Source organism: Dendrobates tinctorius, unplaced genomic scaffold (assembly GCF_039654945.1).
Source record: "Dendrobates tinctorius isolate UK_male_01 unplaced genomic scaffold, ASM3965494v1 ptg000202l, whole genome shotgun sequence".
NCBI lineage: Eukaryota > Metazoa > Chordata > Amphibia > Anura > Dendrobatidae > Dendrobates > Dendrobates tinctorius.
This window is the reverse complement of record NW_027361869.1, coordinates 3,772,332-3,792,952: the sequence shown is the minus strand read 5'-3', so window position 1 is coordinate 3,792,952 and position 20,621 is coordinate 3,772,332. Positions and strand designations below refer to the sequence as shown.

General features: G+C 45.2%; 1 protein-coding gene across 2 annotated transcripts in view; it reads right to left on the bottom strand.

Moving 5' to 3' along the window:
* Positions 1–234: 234 nt before the first annotated feature.
* The window catches only part of USP31 (ubiquitin specific peptidase 31), a 69,417-nt gene continuing 49,030 nt past the window's right edge, over positions 235–20,621 (bottom strand). For both annotated transcript variants that reach the window (XM_073553653.1, XM_073553654.1), the window contains 6 exons: positions 13,588–13,717; positions 13,322–13,441; positions 12,605–12,830; positions 11,338–11,496; positions 10,771–10,923; positions 235–9,784 (listed from right to left, as the gene is read on the bottom strand). In XM_073553653.1, coding sequence (XP_073409754.1) covers positions 8,385–9,784; positions 10,771–10,923; positions 11,338–11,496; positions 12,605–12,830; positions 13,322–13,441; positions 13,588–13,717 — 2,188 coding nt within the window. In that variant the 3' untranslated portion in view covers positions 235–8,384. The remainder of the gene's footprint in view (positions 9,785–10,770; positions 10,924–11,337; positions 11,497–12,604; positions 12,831–13,321; positions 13,442–13,587; positions 13,718–20,621) is intronic.

Below are 20,621 nucleotides of genomic sequence, written 5' to 3'. Positions count from 1 at the left end.
CTATAATTTTGCAGAAACAGATGTCAATTTTAATATTTTTCTATCTTAAAAAATGTCATTTTTTGTAAGTTGCAATCAATACGGCGCTCTACACCATGAAATAAAAGGAAAGAAAATAAACACCAATGTGAACACCAGCTGCACACCGTACAACAGTGTGACTCATTAGCGCCCTCTAGAGGGAAACTGAAGCAGCGTGCAGAGCTTGAAATGAAGACAACTCTGGAGTCCGGGTTACTTTTGTCCATTTTAATTACCGCATTATAATATTCTCAACTACAGGTTATCAAACGTGTCTCCCACAAAGAAGCATTCTTGAACGTAAAAAATATAAATTCTGCATATTAAAAGTGCATACACCTGGCATAATAAAACATAAAAATAAATAAAAAGGCATTGTTACACCGTCATGCACTAGGCCCGACATTATTAGAACCAGTGTTCCCAAAGAGCAGAGTAGGAGAGGTATGGGAAGGCGAGCAATATGTGTCCATCAATCACCCTCTCCCAAACTGGCAGGTAGCAATTTTTTTTTTATAATATTTACAACCCAAAAACAAAACAAACATAAAAAAAAAAATTATAATATACTGCATCAATGAGAAGGCAAATTGGTAATGACACCGTGAAAAAAAGAAAATATAGGAACGAAGCCAGTCACAGCCATATAAGAAATCCAGTGCCACCAGAAGGGTCGTAGATACAAGCTGTCCTTGAAAGAAGGTGGAAAGGCAGAGAAAAGTCCAAGAAACCCATAATTGCTCTGAACAGGAGGTATAAGAACTCGCATCCCTCTGAGACGTGTAGTCGTCACCATGGACTACAAGCACCATAGAAGGGGCTATTATGTAGTGTGTCGTAAAGGTTGCAACCTCCATTTTGCCACATTTTCAGATGAAGGAAACCTTTGAGTAGCCTTATGCTCATCATCACTGCCATGAGCACGACAGTCTTTCATGGTGGAGAACTAGACCAAAAGGTCGCCCTCTGTAGCCGCCATGAGACCAGACTGTGGATGGCCAGCACAATGCTGTCATTGCCCTCAAAGTGGTCAGTGACATGCCCGAGCTTGAAAAGGAAGACTAAAAGGAGGCGGCAAACCATTTCACTCATTGGAAGGGAACGTTAATACGTTTAAGCAACAAAAAAAAAAACACATGATATAAATGTATTTTAATAGTTGGCAGCCAGATAACAGGGGAATAAAGATGACGCTATAGACTGCACGACTTCACTTTCATTACATACTCATTATTCTGCATAAGTTGTTTTTTTTTCTCGTTTGCACATAACAGCGCCACTCTGGTCCAACAGTGGTGTCTGGTATTGCAGCTCGGCTCCATTTCAGAGAACAAGGACTGAGCTGGAACGCCGCACACAGCTTTGTGGGCAGGAGTGGCACAAAAATAGCAACGGTAGATATATGCAGCCCAGGTCAAACGCTCGTTCTTCATGTATTACTGGCATGCAAAGCGAAAAACAAAAATATGGGCTAGGCGAGATTTGGTAAACAAAAACGTCCTGTGCACAGCTCACTACACAGGAATACATTAGATGGTCAGTCAGCCCCCTCCAAAAACCCATCTTCTAAGGTGTATGGCCAGTGTAAGTGGTAAGGATGCCACTGCCAATGGGTGTAACAGCCGCTCATTAGAAATATGCAATTTAAGTTGGGCTGTCCTGGTGAGGCGGCGTTCAGTCCGATGCTCTGTGGCAGCTGGTGCTCACGTAAGCGTTCAGTATCCTCGGTCCCAGGCCCGGCGGCGCCTGCCATGATGGCGATACCCACACCATACTTTCGTGTGAGGTCTAGCAGCGAGGCCTTATGCAACATCATTGCATTTCAGGGAGAGTTGAAAATCAATTCGCAGAACCCGGTAGTAATCTGTGGCCCTTAGACAGGAGTCCTGTGAGCCACCTTTTACTAGATGGCATCCTCGGCTTCTCTTTTGGTTAGCGGATCTGGCGTAATGTCATCACTGCGGAGCGCTGACCGGCTAATCAAAAGAAGAGCCATGGATGCCAGGAAGCCTTTGTCAGGACTCCCGATTAATGGACACGAATTATAGATGAGGCCGGTGGACAGGGGTCTGCAAATTAATTTGCACAAACTCTAATCTAAGGGACTAATAAGCACAAGAAGCATCCATGATGCCAGGTGCAGAAATGAGATCCAGGCTGCCATGGAAGCCTGGACAAAGTTGGGTCAGGACAGTGCAAATCAAATTGTTCATCTCTACCTCTTCTTTGAACATCAAATGTCCAGAAAAACTTAGTATTCTGGGCCTTTAAAAACATAAAAAGGGTCTAAAAGATAAATCTATAAAATGCACGTCACCAAATAATTTGCAAGCAGCATTCCCATCTTTGTTACAAGGTCAACATGCTCTAAAAGTATACAAAACCATAAAAAACAAACATTTATAAAAGGTTTTAGACCTAAAGTCAATGTCCATTCTTCAGTACCATCATGCTCAGAGCACCAAATCCCATGCATAGGCATAAGAGGGGTAGATAAAAGTCTTTAGCCATTTTTATGGCATAGAAAAGTCAAAAAGTATGGTGTATACCATATATGTGAACCTTTGAGGAAAAAAAATAAGACCTTAGGCCTTTAAAAAAAAAAAAAAGTTGCAATCATGTAATTCCCCTCCTCTTGAGGTAAATAGTGAAATTCTGGCTGCCCGCATCTACCACTAGAGGGGGCTCACTGCATGTTGTTTTTTATGGGGCTCAATGTTAACAATATGCAGTAAGCTCATAAGCTCCCTCTAGTGGTGGCTACTGGTAGCTACAATTATTTTTCTTCTGCAGGGAATTTGGAGAAAAAAAAAAAAATAAAAAGGTGAAGATTCACTTTAAATGGATCATTAAAATAAGGGGACAATTGTCAGATAATCATCCACTGAAGTGGGTGGTATAAAACAGCTGGACAATAAAATGACCCACGGATACAATAACCGCTATAACCTAAACAGTAGAGAGAATTTCACACACTGCTTCTCATCCCAAGTTTCTGCCGCCAGTTATTAGATCGATAAGGTCTTGGAAAAAGCGACCTTGTACAGCTGGCACGACACATTGACTTTGAAAGCCCGGGGCAGAGCAATGATCGCAAGCCAGAAAAAAATAAAGTCCGACATCACGCTGCCAAAAGCCAAAGGACGATGAAAAGGAGACCGCGCGATGCAAAGGAGGCTGCGTAACATCTAGAGGAGCCTATTAAAATGTGAAATTCGCTTTAGCCTTTCGGGTCCGGTCTATAGTGTGGCGGATTTTAGGATTTTTTTTCCTCTTCCCAGATTTGCATAAGTATTTGCATTTGCTGCTCCGGCCTTACAAGCGGGCGCTAATGCATGCGCTGAAGAAACTGTGAGAGAATGGAAAAGGGTGACAGATAGTGAGAGAGGCCATAAAGTTTCCAGAAACAGTCTTTCATTAAAATTGCTAGTTTTCTTAGCATCTTAATGTCCCTGCTTGCTTTCAGTGAATTAAAGATTTTTAGTTAACATACTGCCACCTGGAGGCTGCCACTAAGAATACATCTTACAAAAAAAGGGGAATCCTCCACACCAGACTACACATGGGCAGCCAATACCAAGCTGTTCAGTTAGTGTAAAAGCAGGGAGGGTGCTGGGCCCCACAATGAAGGTTGCAAGAAAGATTTTACGGAGAGTACCGGATATCTTCATTGCTTTGTTGGGGGACACAAGAAGTATGGGATGTCTTAAAGCAGTCCCTGGGGTGGGAAAACTAATGCAATTACTGCAAAAATTAAACAAAGAACGTACCCAAGGTTAAGACAGGTCTGGAACTCAGACACGTCCGCCTCCGAATGACACGACGCTAAACTGCAAAACTGGGTGTCAGCTGCCCCGGATACAGTTCTGCCTCCGAATGACAGTAAGCTAAACTGCATAACTGGGTGTCAGCTGCCCCGGATACAGTTCTGCCTCCGAATGACAGTAAGCTAAACTGCATAACTGGGTGTCAACTGCCCCGGATACAGTTCTGCCTCCAAATGACACGACGCTAAACTGCATAACTGGGTGTCAGCTGCCCCGGATACAGTTCTGCCTCCAAATGACACGATGCTAAACTGCATAACTGGGTGTCAGCTGCCCCCAGATACAGTTCCGCCTCCGAATGACACGATGCTAAACTGCAAAACTGGGTGTCAGCTGCCCCGGATACAGTTCTGCCTCTAAATGACACGACGCTAAACTGCAAAACTGGGTGTCAGCTGCCCCGGATACAGTTCTGCCTCCAAATGACACGACGCTAAACTGCATAACTGGGTGTCAGCTGCCCCGGATACAGTTTCGCCTCCGAATGACACGACGCTAAACTGCATAACTGGGTGTCAGCTGCCCCGGATACAGTTCTGCCTCCAAATGACACGACGCTAAACTGCATAACTGGGTGTCAGCTGCCCCGGATACAGTTCTGCCTCCAAATGACACGACGCTAAACTGCAAAACTGGGTGTCAGCTGCCCCGGATACAGTTCTGCCTCCAAATGACACGACGCTAAACTGAATAACTGGGTGTCAGCTGCCCCGGATACAGTTCTGCCTCCGAATGACACGACGCTAAACTGCATAACTGGGTGTCAGCTGTCCCGGATACAGTTCTGCCTCCAAATGACACGATGCTAAACTGCAAAACTGGGTGTCAGCTGCCCCGGATACAGTTCTGCCTCCAAATGACACGACGCTAAACTGCATAACTGGGTGTCAGCTGCCCCGGATACAGTTCCGCCTCCGAATGACACGACGCTAAACTGCATAACTGGGTGTCAGATGCCCCGGATACAGTTCTGCCTCCAAATGACACGACGCTAAACTGCATAACTGGGTGTCAGCTGCCCCGGATACAGTTCCGCCTCCGAATGACACGACGCTAAACTGCAAAACTGGGTGTCAGCTGCCCCGGATACAGTTCTGCCTCCAAATGACACGACGCTAAACTGCATAACTGGGTGTCAGCTGCCCCGGATACAGTTCTGCCTCCGAATGACAGTAAGCTAAACTGCATAAGTGGGTGTCAGCTGCCCCGGATACAGTTCTGCCTCCGAATGACACTAAGCTAAACTGCATAACTGGGTGTCAGCTGCCCCAGATACAGTTCTGCCTCCGAATGACACTAAGCTAAACTGCATAACTGGGTGTCAGCTGCCCCGGATACAGTTCTGCCTCCAAATGACACGATGCTAAACTGCATAACTGGGTGTCAGCTGCCCCGGATACAGTTCTGCCTCCGAATGACACTAAGCTAAACTGCATAACTGGGTGTCAGCTGCCCCGGCTACAGTTCTGCCTCCGAATGACAGTAAGCTAAACTGCATAACTGGGTGTCAGCTGCCCCGGATACAGTTCTGCCTCCAAATGACACGATGCTAAACTGCATAACTGGGTGTCAGCTGCCCCGGATACAGTTCTGCCTCCGAATGACACTAAGCTAAACTGCATAACTGGGTGTCAGCTGCCCCAGATACAGTTCTGCCTCCGAATGACACTAAGCTAAACTGCATAACTGGGTGTCAGCTGCCCCGGATACAGTTCTGCCTCCAAATGACACGATGCTAAACTGCATAACTGGGTGTCAGCTGCCCCGGATACAGTTCTGCCTCCGAATGACACTAAGCTAAACTGCATAACTGGGTGTCAGCTGCCCCGGCTACAGTTCTGCCTCCGAATGACAGTAAGCTAAACTGCATAACTGGGTGTCAGCTGCCCCGGATACAGTTCTGCCTCCAAATGACACGATGCTAAACTGCATAACTGGGTGTCAGCTGCCCCGGATACAGTTCTGCCTCCGAATGACACTAAGCTAAACTGCATAACTGGGTGTCAGCTGCCCCGGATACAGTTCTGCCTCCGAATGACACGATGCTAAACTGCATAACTGGGTGTCAGCTGCCCCGGATACAGTTCTGCCTCCGAATGACACTAAGCTAAATCTAAACTTCTCCGCAGTGGGAAAAAAATGAATACCAGAAAGCCAAATTAAGGAGGAGGTATACCGAGCGGTGCTCAGACATTTCCCCCATGCCACAGAACAAGAAATTACCGCATGATAGTAATTGAGCAGCTTATAGAATTCAAGAGCCCAGCAACCCTTCGTCCTGAATGATGGGCCAACTGTGCCAAAGCAAGGAGTCAGGCGTTACTAATCAGTCGGAGTGATTGGAGGGAATTTTCCGGTGTGTTTTACACTGCTTATGTCATGGAAATATAGCAAATTGTAACGCACGCCATATTTGCACTATAATTTGCTACTTTTTTTGGCACTTATGAAAACTGGTAGTAAAAAGTGGGTCTGGATGTGACCATAGATATATCAGAAGCCCAAAAATGGTACAAAAAAATTGTGCAAATTGTTGCCTGCTGATAGAAAGAGTAAATTTCACTCTCAGTCTTTAAAGACAAGCCCAATTGAAAAGCGGCGTGCACTTCTTAATAAACGAGGCCCATTTTACTCCAATGCAAATCGACTTAAGCACAGACAGAGTTTTGGAGCAGAAACTTCAAGTCTTTGAGATATGGAAAGTTTCTGCACTCATCAAAAACACCCTCCATGTGTCCAGACCGGCATAAAAAACGACAACCTTAGGAGAATGGCTGCAGTAACGTAACTGTACACAAAAACAAAACAAAAACAAAACAACAACCAGTGATGCCAAGTGATAAAACGTAAAAGCTACCACTCTGCGGCCATAACGACCCCCCGAGAAGAGATGATGGGACACTTACGGAGAGGTGAGAGCACCGAGTAAATTGCCACTATTTGTTTGCATAGGTTACATGTGCGTGCACATTCAAACACTGCCATGCAAAAAAAAAAAAAGTGCCTGAGCAAAAAGGGACAGAAGATTAAAGGAGAGGTCTGGCTGTGTGTCCAGTAAGGTGCCAGCCTGTGTTATAAAACCGAGCAAAACAAAGAGAACACAAGTAATATTACACTAATTTTTTTTTCGCCTGAGCAGCAATGAAAAAAATACAACAAATCAATAAAAAACAAACATCAGACTATTCACTTTTGTGTCCACCAGGAGTTTTTAGTGTTCTGCTATATCGTACTCGGCACGTTCGTCACTAAATTAATGGAGGGGGAGCACCATGTGATTGGCAAATCAGAAATGGCAGATATGGTGATCTGCGCTAAAAAGCCAACCTTTTAGGAATGTCAGTTGCTGTACACGAAATGTATCATAAAGTCTTCCTCTTTGACGAATGATCGTGGAATATCCAATACTGCTACAAAGGCTGCCCTGGGATATCACAATTCCTTCCTGAGGTCAAACATGTGGTTACAAAAAAAAAAAAGGATGTTGCAAGAGAAAAAGAAATATGATATCAACGCGTCGTTAATAGGTTACGATAAGCCCCCACACAATAAGAAATAAAACTGTATGCCATACATTACCGCAGGCCCAAAGCGTATTTTGCAGAGAGAGCACCTGCCATCAGTCTTGCAGGGCGGCATTTATTAAAGCAGCATAAGAGCTCGTTAATATCAGGTGTATATGGAGCGGGAATTGGCAGTGAGGATTTACAGTCCGACCACCCCCCCTGTGCTTACCGACGCTTTATATTAAGTAGCTTTATACACTGCAATGGTACTGCATAGGCTGGAGGCATAATGACATCTTGAGGGGGCGCAAAGCAGTACGTTATCATACAGGGGGCAAAAACCACCGCTACAACAGGAAAAAGTTAATACCCGGGAGGTCTAACAGCTGACCGCGCATTGGTTAGTTTACATAATGAACCTCTATATGTAAAAGTACCACCACTAATATGATATTAAGAGCGGGATATGACAAGTTAACATGGTGGCAGATTACTAATATGCAGGTGATATAATGGGATAATGGAGAAGAGCCTGATGGAGAGAAAGTGCTCTGCTGACTTCCAGAAAGGGTAAGCAGTGCGGAACTTCAAGGAAAGATGGAAAGGAAAGTTTCCTTCCTAGCCCAAGAAGTCGCCCAACCTTCGTCCTACTCCTCTCTGTGCTAAGAGTCACAGCCGGGCTTTGGTAAGGAAGATGAGAGACATAAAGAGCAGCATTCTGTTGGCAGAAGAGAAATCAAAATGTTTCCTCCTCTTCCCTTGAGGATTAGGACAAGCGGGCAATGTTCAGCAGGACTGATGAAGTACTACAGTTCAGCTGCTGGTAAGGGGCATGGCTCACTCCAGCAGGATCGACAAAAGTCAACTTCCATGCGCAAGCGATGCCGGGAGAATACAAGGACAAGATTCTTATCCCATAATAGATTAAAAAGAAAAAGTGCATACATTCCTACACAACAGCATAGGCAGGGACAGCGTCTCCTGCAGGTATCTGCAGTCAGGACTTGTGCGGCCGCCCCTGCACCCTGGGTCACTGGGCTTTAGGCAATGGCTTTGTTGAAGAAGGGAGTTTTTTAAGGTACTTATCAGAAGTCTTTTTCCCAGCAGGCGATGACTGGGTTTGTCTTTCATCAGGGGAAGACTTGACTTTGCTTTGAGGTAAGGCAGAATGCTTTTTTGGACTTGGGGTGACCTCAGCAGTTGGTGACATGGGCGCCGTTTCCAGTTTCTCCTGACCTACACTCTTGGTTCCTGACGTTTTTTTTGATAAAAGGCTCGTCTTCCCTAAGTCTGCTGATCGCCTGTTCTCCTTCTGCCTTAGAGCAGACTTAAAGAAGCTCAGTCCCTTTTCCTCTGACTTGCTGTCCCGCTTGAGACTAGACCGTGCTGCGGTCTGAGGTGTGCGGAGGCTAGCCATGGAGGAACTTCGTACAGTCCGACTATCTGCTGGAGTATCGTCGCTCTTGGGATTTGCAACACGGGTAGTGTTGCTGGGTTTGGTAATGGAGGCTTTGTCTGAGCCCAGGCTTACTTTAGACGCCTCTCTGCTGAGAGTCTTTTCAGGTGCTCTATGCTTACTGGAGGAGCTGGAAATAGAAGAGGTTCTAGAAGAAGGAGCAGGTTTTTTTGGTGCTGGAGAAGAAGCATTTACATGTGCAGAAGTTGAGGATTTTGGTCTCGGCTGAGACACAGGGGTGGAGGTTTCCTGTGGTTTCCCGACGTCTTTCTTCTGCTGTGTAGATGAACGACGTGTAGGAGCTTTGACCTCACTCCTCTTGGTTTTGGAGACTGGTTTCCCACTGCTGCTAGGTGTGGAGGATGTGCTCTTATTACTCTCTTTTTCTGGGGTCCGTGTTGTCTTCTCCTGCCCTATTGACACTTTACTGGTCACAGGTTTCTTCATCTGCCCTTCCTCACTCTGTGGTGACTCGCGGACAGGGGATGAACTCACAGAATCACTCTGATCAACAAAGGCGATGTGGTTATTGTTATCTATAGGATCCAGCGGGTTACTGCTAACCAGCTCTGCTGCAGTCTTTACTGGGGGCTCTGCAGGCACAGTTTTCTTAACCACTGGATCTTTCTGAGCACCACATTCAGCTACTGCCAATGGTGCCCTGCATGATGCACGATGCTCACGCCGAACCCCTTCAAGGTGATCATGGAGGCTGCCGGACAGATTGCGAAGGCTTCCGAAACAGGATGTTGACACGTGGTCATCGGCCTCACCGATCTTGCCGAGGGAAGACCCGTGTATGGGCGAATCTGAAGGGTGACGACAAGAAGTGGCTGCCCGCAGATGGAGTTTTGCAGCTAGTGACCAAGATGGCCTAAAACCATTTTCATTGGAGACCAGAGGACTGGTGACAGAAGCTCGGCCAGAGCTTTGACGCTGGACACTGCGGACAAACGGCCGGGAAGAGAAGCCACCTAAGGAAGGAGGAATACATTACATTACAAGTCCATGCATGCAAAATACTAAATCAGCAAATAAATACTTTCATTATACAAACACCAATGAAAACTAAGCTACTAAGCTCACACACAGGGGCGGTCACCGTATCTCCAGTCTTCTGAATGAAAAACTGACCTGTCTGTCATCACAAAATGTAGTAGATAAGGAACAAAAAAACACCTAAAACTATCAACTCTCAGAGCTTTAAATCGCAACTGGATATTGGCTTCAATACTTGGATCTTCTCATGGTTTCACTAGGTCAGGCTTAAACCATAATAAACTTATATCGCCATAGAATCTCAAGTAAAGTGGTTTTCTGATCTTCTTTTAAAGGGGTTGTTTCAAAAACAAGCCACTTAGCAATTTGTGATGAAAAATCCTATCGGTTCTCAAGAAAGAAAGGTTTTTTGATTCCAAAGTTTATTGCTCATTGCCTTGGATACTGGTCACCAATGCAGTCTTTCAGAGGTGGCCGGTTGCCTAGGCAGGAAACACAGTGGTTGCAGGCTCTTTGCTATAGAACTTGCAAGTGCTTATTTTAAGATCACTGGATCCGCTCTGTGATTTTCTGATGGTGCAAAGCTGCGTCTGCTAGCAGTGTCAGAAAGAGAACAGTTTAGAGCATCCATGTCACTACTCTGGACAGGCCTCCATACACATTTGAGGAAAGTTGACGTTGATTTCGGCAGGACAGGGACGATCATCTGATCTGCATGTGGGCCTCCCGAGAAGCATCAGGCAGTTGGAATTTCAGTGCACAATGTTTGTTTTTAGGGGAAGCAATCAGTCGCCAGCAGCTTTCTCCTCCACACAAACACTTGGTCGCATTGTGTGACCATGTGTAAGGGGAAGTCAAGAGAGATCGCTGATCGCCATCTCATTTGTAGGAGCAGCTTCACAAACATCTGATAGCCGCCATCACAAATTCTCAGATGAGAGCGACATATTTTAATTCTCACCATCGTCCTCACTCCTCTCTCCCGTCAGTTCCACAGACTCCGCTAGTGATGCCAAAGATGTTCGCCTGGAAGAGGCTGCAGATGCAATACTGGGTTGTCGGCTGCCGGGTAGTCTTGAGATCCAGTGATCACATAAGGAGGAGCTTGTAGATCCTGCGTAGCACAAGAATGCAGATTATCAAGCACTAGCCAGAAAACACACTGTCCGGCATATAACTTTTACTTTACTGCCTGACAGAACAGAAACACTGTACACACAGCGGTAACAGAACTAGTGATGAGCGAACGTGCTGGGATAAGGCTTTATGCAAGCATGCTCGGGTGCTAACCGAGTGCCTTCAGCGTGCTCGAAAAATACGTTTGAGTTCGTGCGGTTGCATGTCTCGTGGTTGTTCGACAGCAGCAACACATGCAGGGATTGTCTAACACACAGGAAATCCATGCATGTGCTGTAGCTGTCACACAGCTGTGGGGCATGCAACCGCAGGGACTCAAACATTTTTCGAGCACGCCAAAGGCACTCGGTTAGCACCCGAGCATGCTTGCTCATCACTAAACAGAACGTACCTGCCACAGAACTGTTTGCAGACCAGGAGGGCACAGCCGCTCTGCGCTGGTAGAAGAGGATGTAGGCCGTTGGTTTACACACTTCATCCTCTGCGAGGGCCTGCACGTCGTTGTCGTCGAAGCAGTACCACAAACCATCCACAGAGTTCTTACAGTAGGCTGAGACAGAAACACAGTGGTTACACCAAGAGTCGGCATCCGTGACAGTTCTCACGCTGGGGAACATGGGGGGAGGGGGTTGTCATATATTCTCAGACTTTTCTATGCACTTGGTGGCAATATATAACCATCTACACTTAACTAAGTAAGTGACAGCACATCAAGGATATGCCACCAAGAAGGGGGGTATTCTAACTCTAATCACAAGCACATTGGAGCTAAAGCTGGGTAGACAACATCACATCTACTGATATGTAGCAATGTACCTTTTTAATGATCCCCCACAAATCCTGGGAATTCACAGGGGCATTGCCAGTCACACACTGCAGCAAATCTCCATTCAAGTGGATGGGGCTGGCATCAGTTCCCTGCATGGCTCAGTGGCCAAGAGCACCACTGTGCAGGGAAAAAACATGAAGTTGGTAGCACCAAAGCAGTGCTGCACCCACTTAATTCTCTTGATCTGTGGGTATCCCAAAGACCCTTAAAAGGTTAATCCAATTTTCACAAATGGGTACTGTCGGATAGTGCTTTCAAATACAAGCACATTTGCAATTTACTGCTTATTAAAGTTTTCAGCCGTTCTTCAGATAACAACACTTTTGTTTACAGTTTTTTCCTTGGAAACCGACCATCGCTACCAGACAACAGTGCTTACAAGATCTTATCTACTGAGCTTCCGAGAAGTATTTCGTAGCTGGCTGGGATCTCTGGAGCGTGCCATTACCTTCAAATCCCAGCAAGCTTCAGTGCAGTGCTTACAAGCTAGACAGCGGCGGTGGTCGGTCTCCTAGGCAAAGAGCTGTAAACAAAAGAAGTGTTTGTATCTCTAGAACGGCTGCAAATTTAAATAAGCACAACATTACAAAAGTGCTTGTTCTTACAAAAACTATCTGACAATATTCATCTATGAATAAGGAAATAACCCTTTAAATGATGACATATCGTAGCAATAGGCCATTACTTACTATTCCTATTTCCTTCCTATTGGGTTTCCATTACCTACTGGTGGCTACAGCAGTGCAGGATGCTGAGGTTATGACATGGTACAACTTGACTCCTGTGAGCCCCAAAGCATCTGCTGCATCATTGCTTCCATACTACGTACCCGTATAGTGCCCCCCCTGCATGGTCCCATGGTGGTTGCACACTGCATAAAGGTCATATATGAAGTCTTCGGGGTCACGACCCAAGCCATAGGGTCGTCTCCATGGTGACCAATGTGAAGGGAGGCTCCAGGAACTTTGACTGCGCTTGACCACATGGGGCGTCATATCCAACCCTACTAATGGGAAGCGGACCATGTTCTGCAACTTCAGCCTCCGATCTCCATCCTATGCAGAGACAAGATGGTTACAAACACCAGCGACCACATCCCTCCATGTAACTGACACATTCATGGGGGTATCCTTCCGCCAAGAGCACAGAAACTAGTTGTAGTCTGTAGATTAACCTGCAAAAACGTCATCAATTTTCCAACAGCACCACCATAGGGAAAAAAGCAGTATTACATGGGGACCACCGAAGTCAAACGCTGTCCATGTAACGTGTAGATCCTTCAATGCAGATAACTGATGGAGGTCCCAAATCTGGACCTGTTACCCCAATCAAATCAGAAAAAAAAATGAATTTTCTGAACAAGATGAGCCCTTTAAGTGAACAGGAGCTAGCGGTTAGTACATGCACATCGGATCTACAGTCAGTAGTTGCACCAGCGGAGGATCGGGAGATTAGTAAAGCTTTTTGAGTCTTCTCCAGAGGAACCACAAAGGAAGCAAATGGTTCTACGGTGATCATTAGTTCTGCGGAGTGGACGCCATCTTACCTGCCGGAATCGTTTCAGATGAAGTATAAGCACATCGGGCAGGGTCCACAGGCTGAGTTTAATGCTGCCCTGTTGAAGCTGTTTACAGTGAGGACAGCGCCAGGCATTGCCGGGAGCCAGCTGCAAATAGGCGGCACAAGCGGGTCAGGCAGATGCATAAAATACACAGCACAGGCAACAAAAACTGTACAAATGCAATGCGATTTTACAAATTCCACCCAAAAAACACAAACTTATAACAATCTGGCGCTAAAATGACCACTAACCTGCTCCTCTTTGGTATACAGCTGAAAACACTGGGACAGGCTGCAGCACTGCGGCTGATGATGGAGCTCCCGCTGCAGACGAACGCTCTCCGAATCGGGGACGTATTCTTCTTCTGTGTTGCCAAAGAGGCTGCAAGATTAAGCAGAGAGCGGCGACTGAGACCATCGTGTCGTCCCAAAAAACGAATCTCCAAAGAATCATTAAACAGGAGAACAGAACCGGAGTCTACGGCTCACACCCTTCATATGATCAGACCAAAGCTGATCAGGTCCTGAACCAATTTTAGAACTCATTTTTGGGGTTTTGTTTTTACAGCGTTTACGGTGGTATAAATGAACTGGTAATATTCAGCACGTTTATGGTGATATCAAATTTAAATAGTGTTGCTTTTTCTTTTTAAACTTAAAAATCCTTTAAAAAAAATTGTTTCTTACTGACCAGTTACAATACGGCGCTTCATGATTATTACACACACAGGCGGTTTTCTTTTTAAGGTTTATGAATATGAGCGGATGCAAAACTGTCCACAAACCCGACAGCGGTTGGTTAAATTACATGCAAGCAGTGCTTATGTGTGCAACCCTACAGGATATTCATCTAGGAGGCATAGCATGCTACATGGGGAGAAATACAGAGTGGAAAGAAATGGCTGCGATAGAAGCTTTCCTGCCACAGTCACACGCAACGTCTTAAAAAGCAAATGCCTGAAGATTGTCATTGCCGTGCTTGTGAACATCAAAACTGGTTCTTAGGGAAGGGGGATTAGAGCGGCTGATGAGATGCGATTTCCCGTAAGCATGTCATTACTCCGGGTAATGCTGTAAATGAGGAGGGAGAGGTAGGAAGTCGTAGGCTGATTCTTGCTGCGAGCTGTCAATCCGCACTCGCGTGGAGTCTAAATGTTTTCTCCTGACGTCTCCTCGTGTGCCGCCAAATCATTGTGCCGCTCGCCGCGACATGTGACTGGAACGTGACACATCGTTCATGAGAATACTCAGCACTCGCGGGAGTGAGGGGTGCGTCCATTTAAAAAGAGGTGACAAATATATTGACAAACGAGCAGTTTAATAATAAATCAGTATATATGGTGGCGACTCAGAGTTTACATCCAGATTCACAAATATCACAGTAAAGAAAGCTTCCAGATGGAAAACTAAAGAACCCGAGCGCCCGTACGAGGATGTAAACTTTCCTTAAACAGTAGCTGTGCTTGCTGGATACTTCCACCTCTCAGTGATTGCTGTCACTGACTGTGCGTGAAAAGCTATGTAACTCTGTAATATTGCTTTTCTTATACTCAGGAGCTGAATTCACAATTCTTCAAGCTTCAGAGCTCATCTCCACCATCATTCTCATTCCTTGTTTGACCACGTAAAAGGGGTTGTCCCGCACAGCTCACTAACAAAAAGTTAAGACCTGACGACACTATTCTCCAAGTTGGTACGACTACAGCGATACAAGACTTGTATATATTATTTTTTATTCAGTACTTTGTAAAATAAAATTGGTCTGCGGCATCATTTTCTGAGATACGGAACTACCGTATTTTTTTTTCACTCGTGTCCTTGGAGCTTTGCTTTTTCGCGTGGCGAGCTATCAATTTCTTTGATACCATTTTAGGGTACAGTCGACAGATTGATCACTTTTCACTGCATTTTTGGAAAAGGTACGGCAACAGAAAAATCACAGTTCTTGGTTTTCAACTTTTTTCATGGCGGATTACCGTAATTAATTTTATATGTGCAGAGATCACATTTTTAGGGACGCTGCAATATTGAATCGCAGGTTCAAATTCTTTTAAAAAATGATTATTTTTTAATCACAAAAATTTAAGTTAAAAGGATGTAAAATATAAGTTGAAAAAGTTAAAAAAATTTTTAATATAACAAAATATTTATATTTTACGTCTTTATTTTTTAAAAGATGTAAAATAAGTAAAAAATATAAATACTTTGTTTTTCTATAAAAAAATGTTTAATTTTCCAACTTATATTTTACGTCTATTTTTAACTTAAATTTGTCATTTAAAAAAAAAAAAAAAATTTTAAGGGATTTTTTTTCTATAATAAACAGAATATAGAAGAATTGAACCACCTCTTTTAAAACCCAACCTGCGATTGCTCCACTTAAATGCCGTTGTCAGAGATTGACTGTGGCAATTAAGTGGTTAATCAGAAATGATTGGGAAGCTACAATAACACAGCTGTCACCTGAACCTGCTCCATACACTGGCAGAGCCTATGCTGGAAAGGGGTTAATTGGGCACAGCCTTATTTGCGGATGATGGAGCACCTTGGTTTTGATGCTCAGAGCGGCGCGGAGAGCTGTGCACACTCAAAACATGTCTGTCTAATTCCAAACAGCAGCAGAAGAGAGCCTCGTGGTGCCTCACAAGGAAGAGCGGAAAGTCGATCTTGCCTCGACAGTGTAAACACAAGCTTGTCACGGAGGCAATTACAGAGCGGTGCTGATCATCACAGGACGGTAGACATCCTTCAGGCGCAGCGTGATAAAAACAGACAAGTGTAACCAGCAAAAGCTGAGCTATCAAACGCGACAAGGCGGCGCAAGGATCCTGGGTGCAAACGGTTAATCACAATTCTGCTCAATTCTCCTCTGTTCCATTACTGCCCATTAGGTTTTGAGCTTTGGGAAGTTACAGCCGTGCAACAAAAAAAGAAGTGAGCTCTCCTGCTTTCTGTTATCAGTCATTGACATAGATCGAATGATGCGTTTTACAATGTGATGGAGATCATAGATCATTCTTTTTCTCCTTTCATCAAGCATGCTGGGAGTTGGAGTCCAGCAACCGCTGGATAGTCACGGATCTGCACCACCGTTCTTTACAGGGAAAAAACTGGACTATTTGGCTTTACAGAAAGGAAAGGAAAGGTGACACTATTATGGTGGAAGTGATTACTGATATCCTGTCCAATAGCCATGAAAAAGGTGTATTCATGGTCATAAAGAATGGAGTAAAATGGATGGGAGGAAGAGGAGAGCGCCATACCGCAGCTGAGAAAAGGAAGCCATGTATACATTTAGGCCCCGATTCATCAAGATGAGTGAGTGGGGTGCGGGGCGAGGCGCCTGGTTCTTTAAGAAGCTCTTAGGTGAGGTGCAAAGCGGCGTGCTCCTTGCCACACTAAGGGTATGTGCACATGCTGCGGATTTGCAGGTAATCCGCAGGTAAAATGACTTTCCTTTTACCTGCGGCTTTGCCTGCGTTTTCCACCTGCGTGTTGACACCTGTACAATGGAGGTATCAAAACGCAGTGGAATCCGAAGAAAGAATTGACATGCTGCGGATCTGAACCCGCAGCAAATACGTGCGGAAAAAAACGCAGCATGTGCACTGCGTTTTTGAAAATAGATAGACTTGAATGGAAATGCAGCAGAATCTGCTGCGGATTTGCAGGGTCAGATCCGCTGCGGATCCGCAGCGTGTGCACACACCCTTAGAGTGTGTACACGTTGCGGATTCTGCTACCGGAATTTTCCGCGCGGATTTGTCTAAATCCGCAGGTCAAAAGACCTGTGGTTTATCTGCGGATTTATTGCGGATTTGCCTGCGGTTTTCCCCTGTGGTTTGACACCTGTCATGGAGCAGGTGCCAAACCGCTGCGGAATCCGCACAAAGAATTGACATGCTGCGGATTTAAATTCGCAGCAAATCCTTACGGAAAATTCTGCACCGTGGGCACTGCGTTTTTCTATTTACATAGACTAAAAGGGTACTGTACAACGCAGCAGAAACTGCTGCGGATGCACAGCAGAATCCGCAACGTGTGCACACACCCTTAACTCCAGTCAAGGACTGGAGTAGAACATGTGGCATAAGGAACATTGCTGTTCCTCATGAATTTGACTAGTGGGGGGTCTCACTCCTGCTCCGTCCACTGAAAATGACTAAAGTCACAACATTATTACTCTGCCTAGAGATGCATAACAATTTTATTTCTATAGCGCCGGCATATTCCGCAGCACTTTACATTTCAGAGGGGACTTGTATAGATGATAGACATTACAGCATAACAATAATCACATAGATAATAACAGATACCAAGAGGAATGAGTGCCCTGCTCGCAAGCTTACAGTCTATGAGGAAAGAAGTAGACACGAAAGGTGGGTGGTAACAGTTGCCCTGATTGTATGGACCAGCCATAATGTTAAGTGTGTAACAGTACAGACACAGAGGGCTAATGGATGCATAAAGCATGTGGGAACATAATGCAGGGAACATGGTTATGGTAAAACTTTTGGCTGTGCCACACAGGGATAGATTAGGTTAATGTGTTGAGGCGGTAGGCCAGTCTGAATAAATGCGTTTTCAGGGCACGCTTAAAATTGTTGGGATTGGGGACTAATCGTATTGACCTGGGAAGTGCATTCCAAAGAATTGGCGCAGCACATGTAAAGTCTTGGAGACGGGAGTGGGAGGTTCTGATTATTGAGGATGTTAACCTCAGGTCATCAGCAGAATGGAGGGTGTGGGTAGGGTGGTATACTGAAACAAGGGAGATGTAGGGTGGTGCTGAGCCATGGAGGGCTTTGTGGGTGAGGGTAATAAGTTTATACTGAATTCTGGAGTGGATGGGTAGCCAGTGTAATGACTGGCACAAGGTAGAGGCATCGGTGTAACGATTGGCGAGGAATATGATCCTGGCAGCAGCATTCAAGACAGATTGGAGGGGGGAGAGTTTGGTAAGAGGGAGACCGATTAGAAGAGAGTTACAATAGTCGAGACGAGAATGAATAAGAGAAACAGTAAGCGTTTTTGCGGAGTCAAAAGTAAGAAAAGGTTGAATTCTAGAAATGTTTCTGAGGTGCAGATAACAAGAGCGAGCCAGTGATCGGATGTGGGGGACAAAGGAAAGCTCAGAGTCAAGTATGACCCCAAGACAGCGGGCATGTTGCTGGGGAGTAATAGTGGAACCACACACGGAAATGGCAGTGTCGGGTATAGGTACATTAGTAGCGGGAGGAAACAAGTTCAGTCTTTGACAGGTTCAGTTTCAGATATAGTGAGGACATGATGTTAGACACAGTGTTTAGACAATCGCCGGTGTTTTCTAGAAAGGCTGGCGTGAGGTCAGGAGAAGAAGCGTATAATTGGGTGTCAGCAGCATAGAGATGGTACTGGAAACCAAATCTACTGATTGTTTGACCAATAAGGTCAAAGAGAAGAGGAGAGGGACTAGAACCGATCCTTGAGGAACCCCAACAGTAAGGGGAAGATGAGAGGAGGAGGAGCCAGCAAAAGATACAGTAAAGGAGCGGTCAGAGAGATAGGAGGAGAACCAGGAGAGAACGGTGTCCTTGAGGCCAATGGAATGGAGCATAGTGAGGAGGAGCTGATGATCCACAGTGTCGAATGCTGCAGAGAGATCCAAGAGAATTAGCATGGAGTAGTGACTATTAGATTTAGCTGTTAGTAGATCATTAGAGACTTTAGTGAGGGCAGTTTCAGTAGAGTGCAAAGAGCGGAAACCGGATTGGAAAGGGTCGAGAAGAGAGTTATCAGAGAGAGCGGATCAGACGGGAGTGGACCAGGCGTTCCAGGAGTTTAGAGATGAAGGGAAGATTAGAGACAGGTCTATAGTTAGTGGCACAGTTTTGGTCGAGGGATGGTTTTTAAGTAGTGGATGTATGATGGCATGCTTAAATGAGGGAAAAATACCAGAAGAGAGAGAGAGGTTAAATATTTTTGTCAGGTGAGGGGTGACAGCAGGGGAAAGGGACTGGAGTAGATGTGACAGAATTGGTTCACTGGTGCAAGTGGTCGGGTGAGAAGATGCAAGGAGCCTGCTTACTTCTTCTGTGACTGGCTCAAAATCAGAAAGTGAGTTAGATGCAGTGGGGGAGGGAGGACAGTGCATGGTATGAGGGGATTGGGAGATAATTTCCTGTCAGATCTGGTCAATTTTTTCTTTGAAGTAATTGGCCAGATCGTCAGCTCGGAGCTCCGAGGTTGGGGCCTGTACTCTTGGATTGAGTAGAGAATGAAAAGTGTCAGAGAGACGTTTCGGGTTATTGGACAGTGAGGTGATGAGGGTGTTGAAATAGGTTTGTTTGGAGAGGTGAAGGGCAGTGTTGTATGTTTTAAGCATAAACTTAAAATGGATGAAATCTTCCTGTAGATTGGATTTTCTCCACAGACGTTCGGCGCACCTGGAGCATCGCTGCAGGAAACGTGTTTGCACCGTGTGCCAGGGTTGTCGCCGTCTGTGTCGTGTTGATCTATGTATAGGTGAAATTTTATCCAGGGCACTTTGAAGTGTTTCATTGTAATGCTTCAGTGCAGAATCAGGACATGAGAGGGAGGAGATAGGGGCCAATGAAGACTGCAAGTTCTTCATAAGTTTCTGGGTGTTAATGACCTGTATGTTTCTACAAGTCTGGACAGTGGGGGTGACCTGAGCAGCCCGGCAGTTCTTGATAGAGAATGAAAGAAGGTTGCGGTCAGAGAGCGGGAGAGGGGAGTTTGCAAAATCATCCACTGCACAAAGCCGAGAGAAGACCAAGTCGAGGGAATTTATCAGGGCTGTGGAGTCGGTAAGCCACAGTTGCGACTCCGACTCCTGGATTTTATCAGGCTCCGACTCCTTCATAAATGGCCAATTCATAACAACAAATTTACGATTGTAAAATATTAAACATCGTGCTTATTCAGTTTCTCACCATCATATAAGTAATCAGACCACTGAGAGCAAAAACTACATTTATTAGAATACAATTGGAATATAGCAAATAACTTTTATAAACTTTTATAAACTGTAAGTAAATATGCAATAAACACTTTTATGCAGTTAATAAGAAGAAATCTATAAATTTGTCCTCAGAAAAAGTATTGCCTCTGTCAGATCCTCCTTCACGGATGCCCTCAAATCTGATCTAATTATTTTGAGAGCAGAGAACAACCTCTCTACACTAACTTGTGTTGGTGGCAAAGCAGTAACCACTCTGGCAACATCTCTGACAATGTCAGGATACAGAGGAATCGCTTGTTGCACTGTTATTTTTGATGACGGT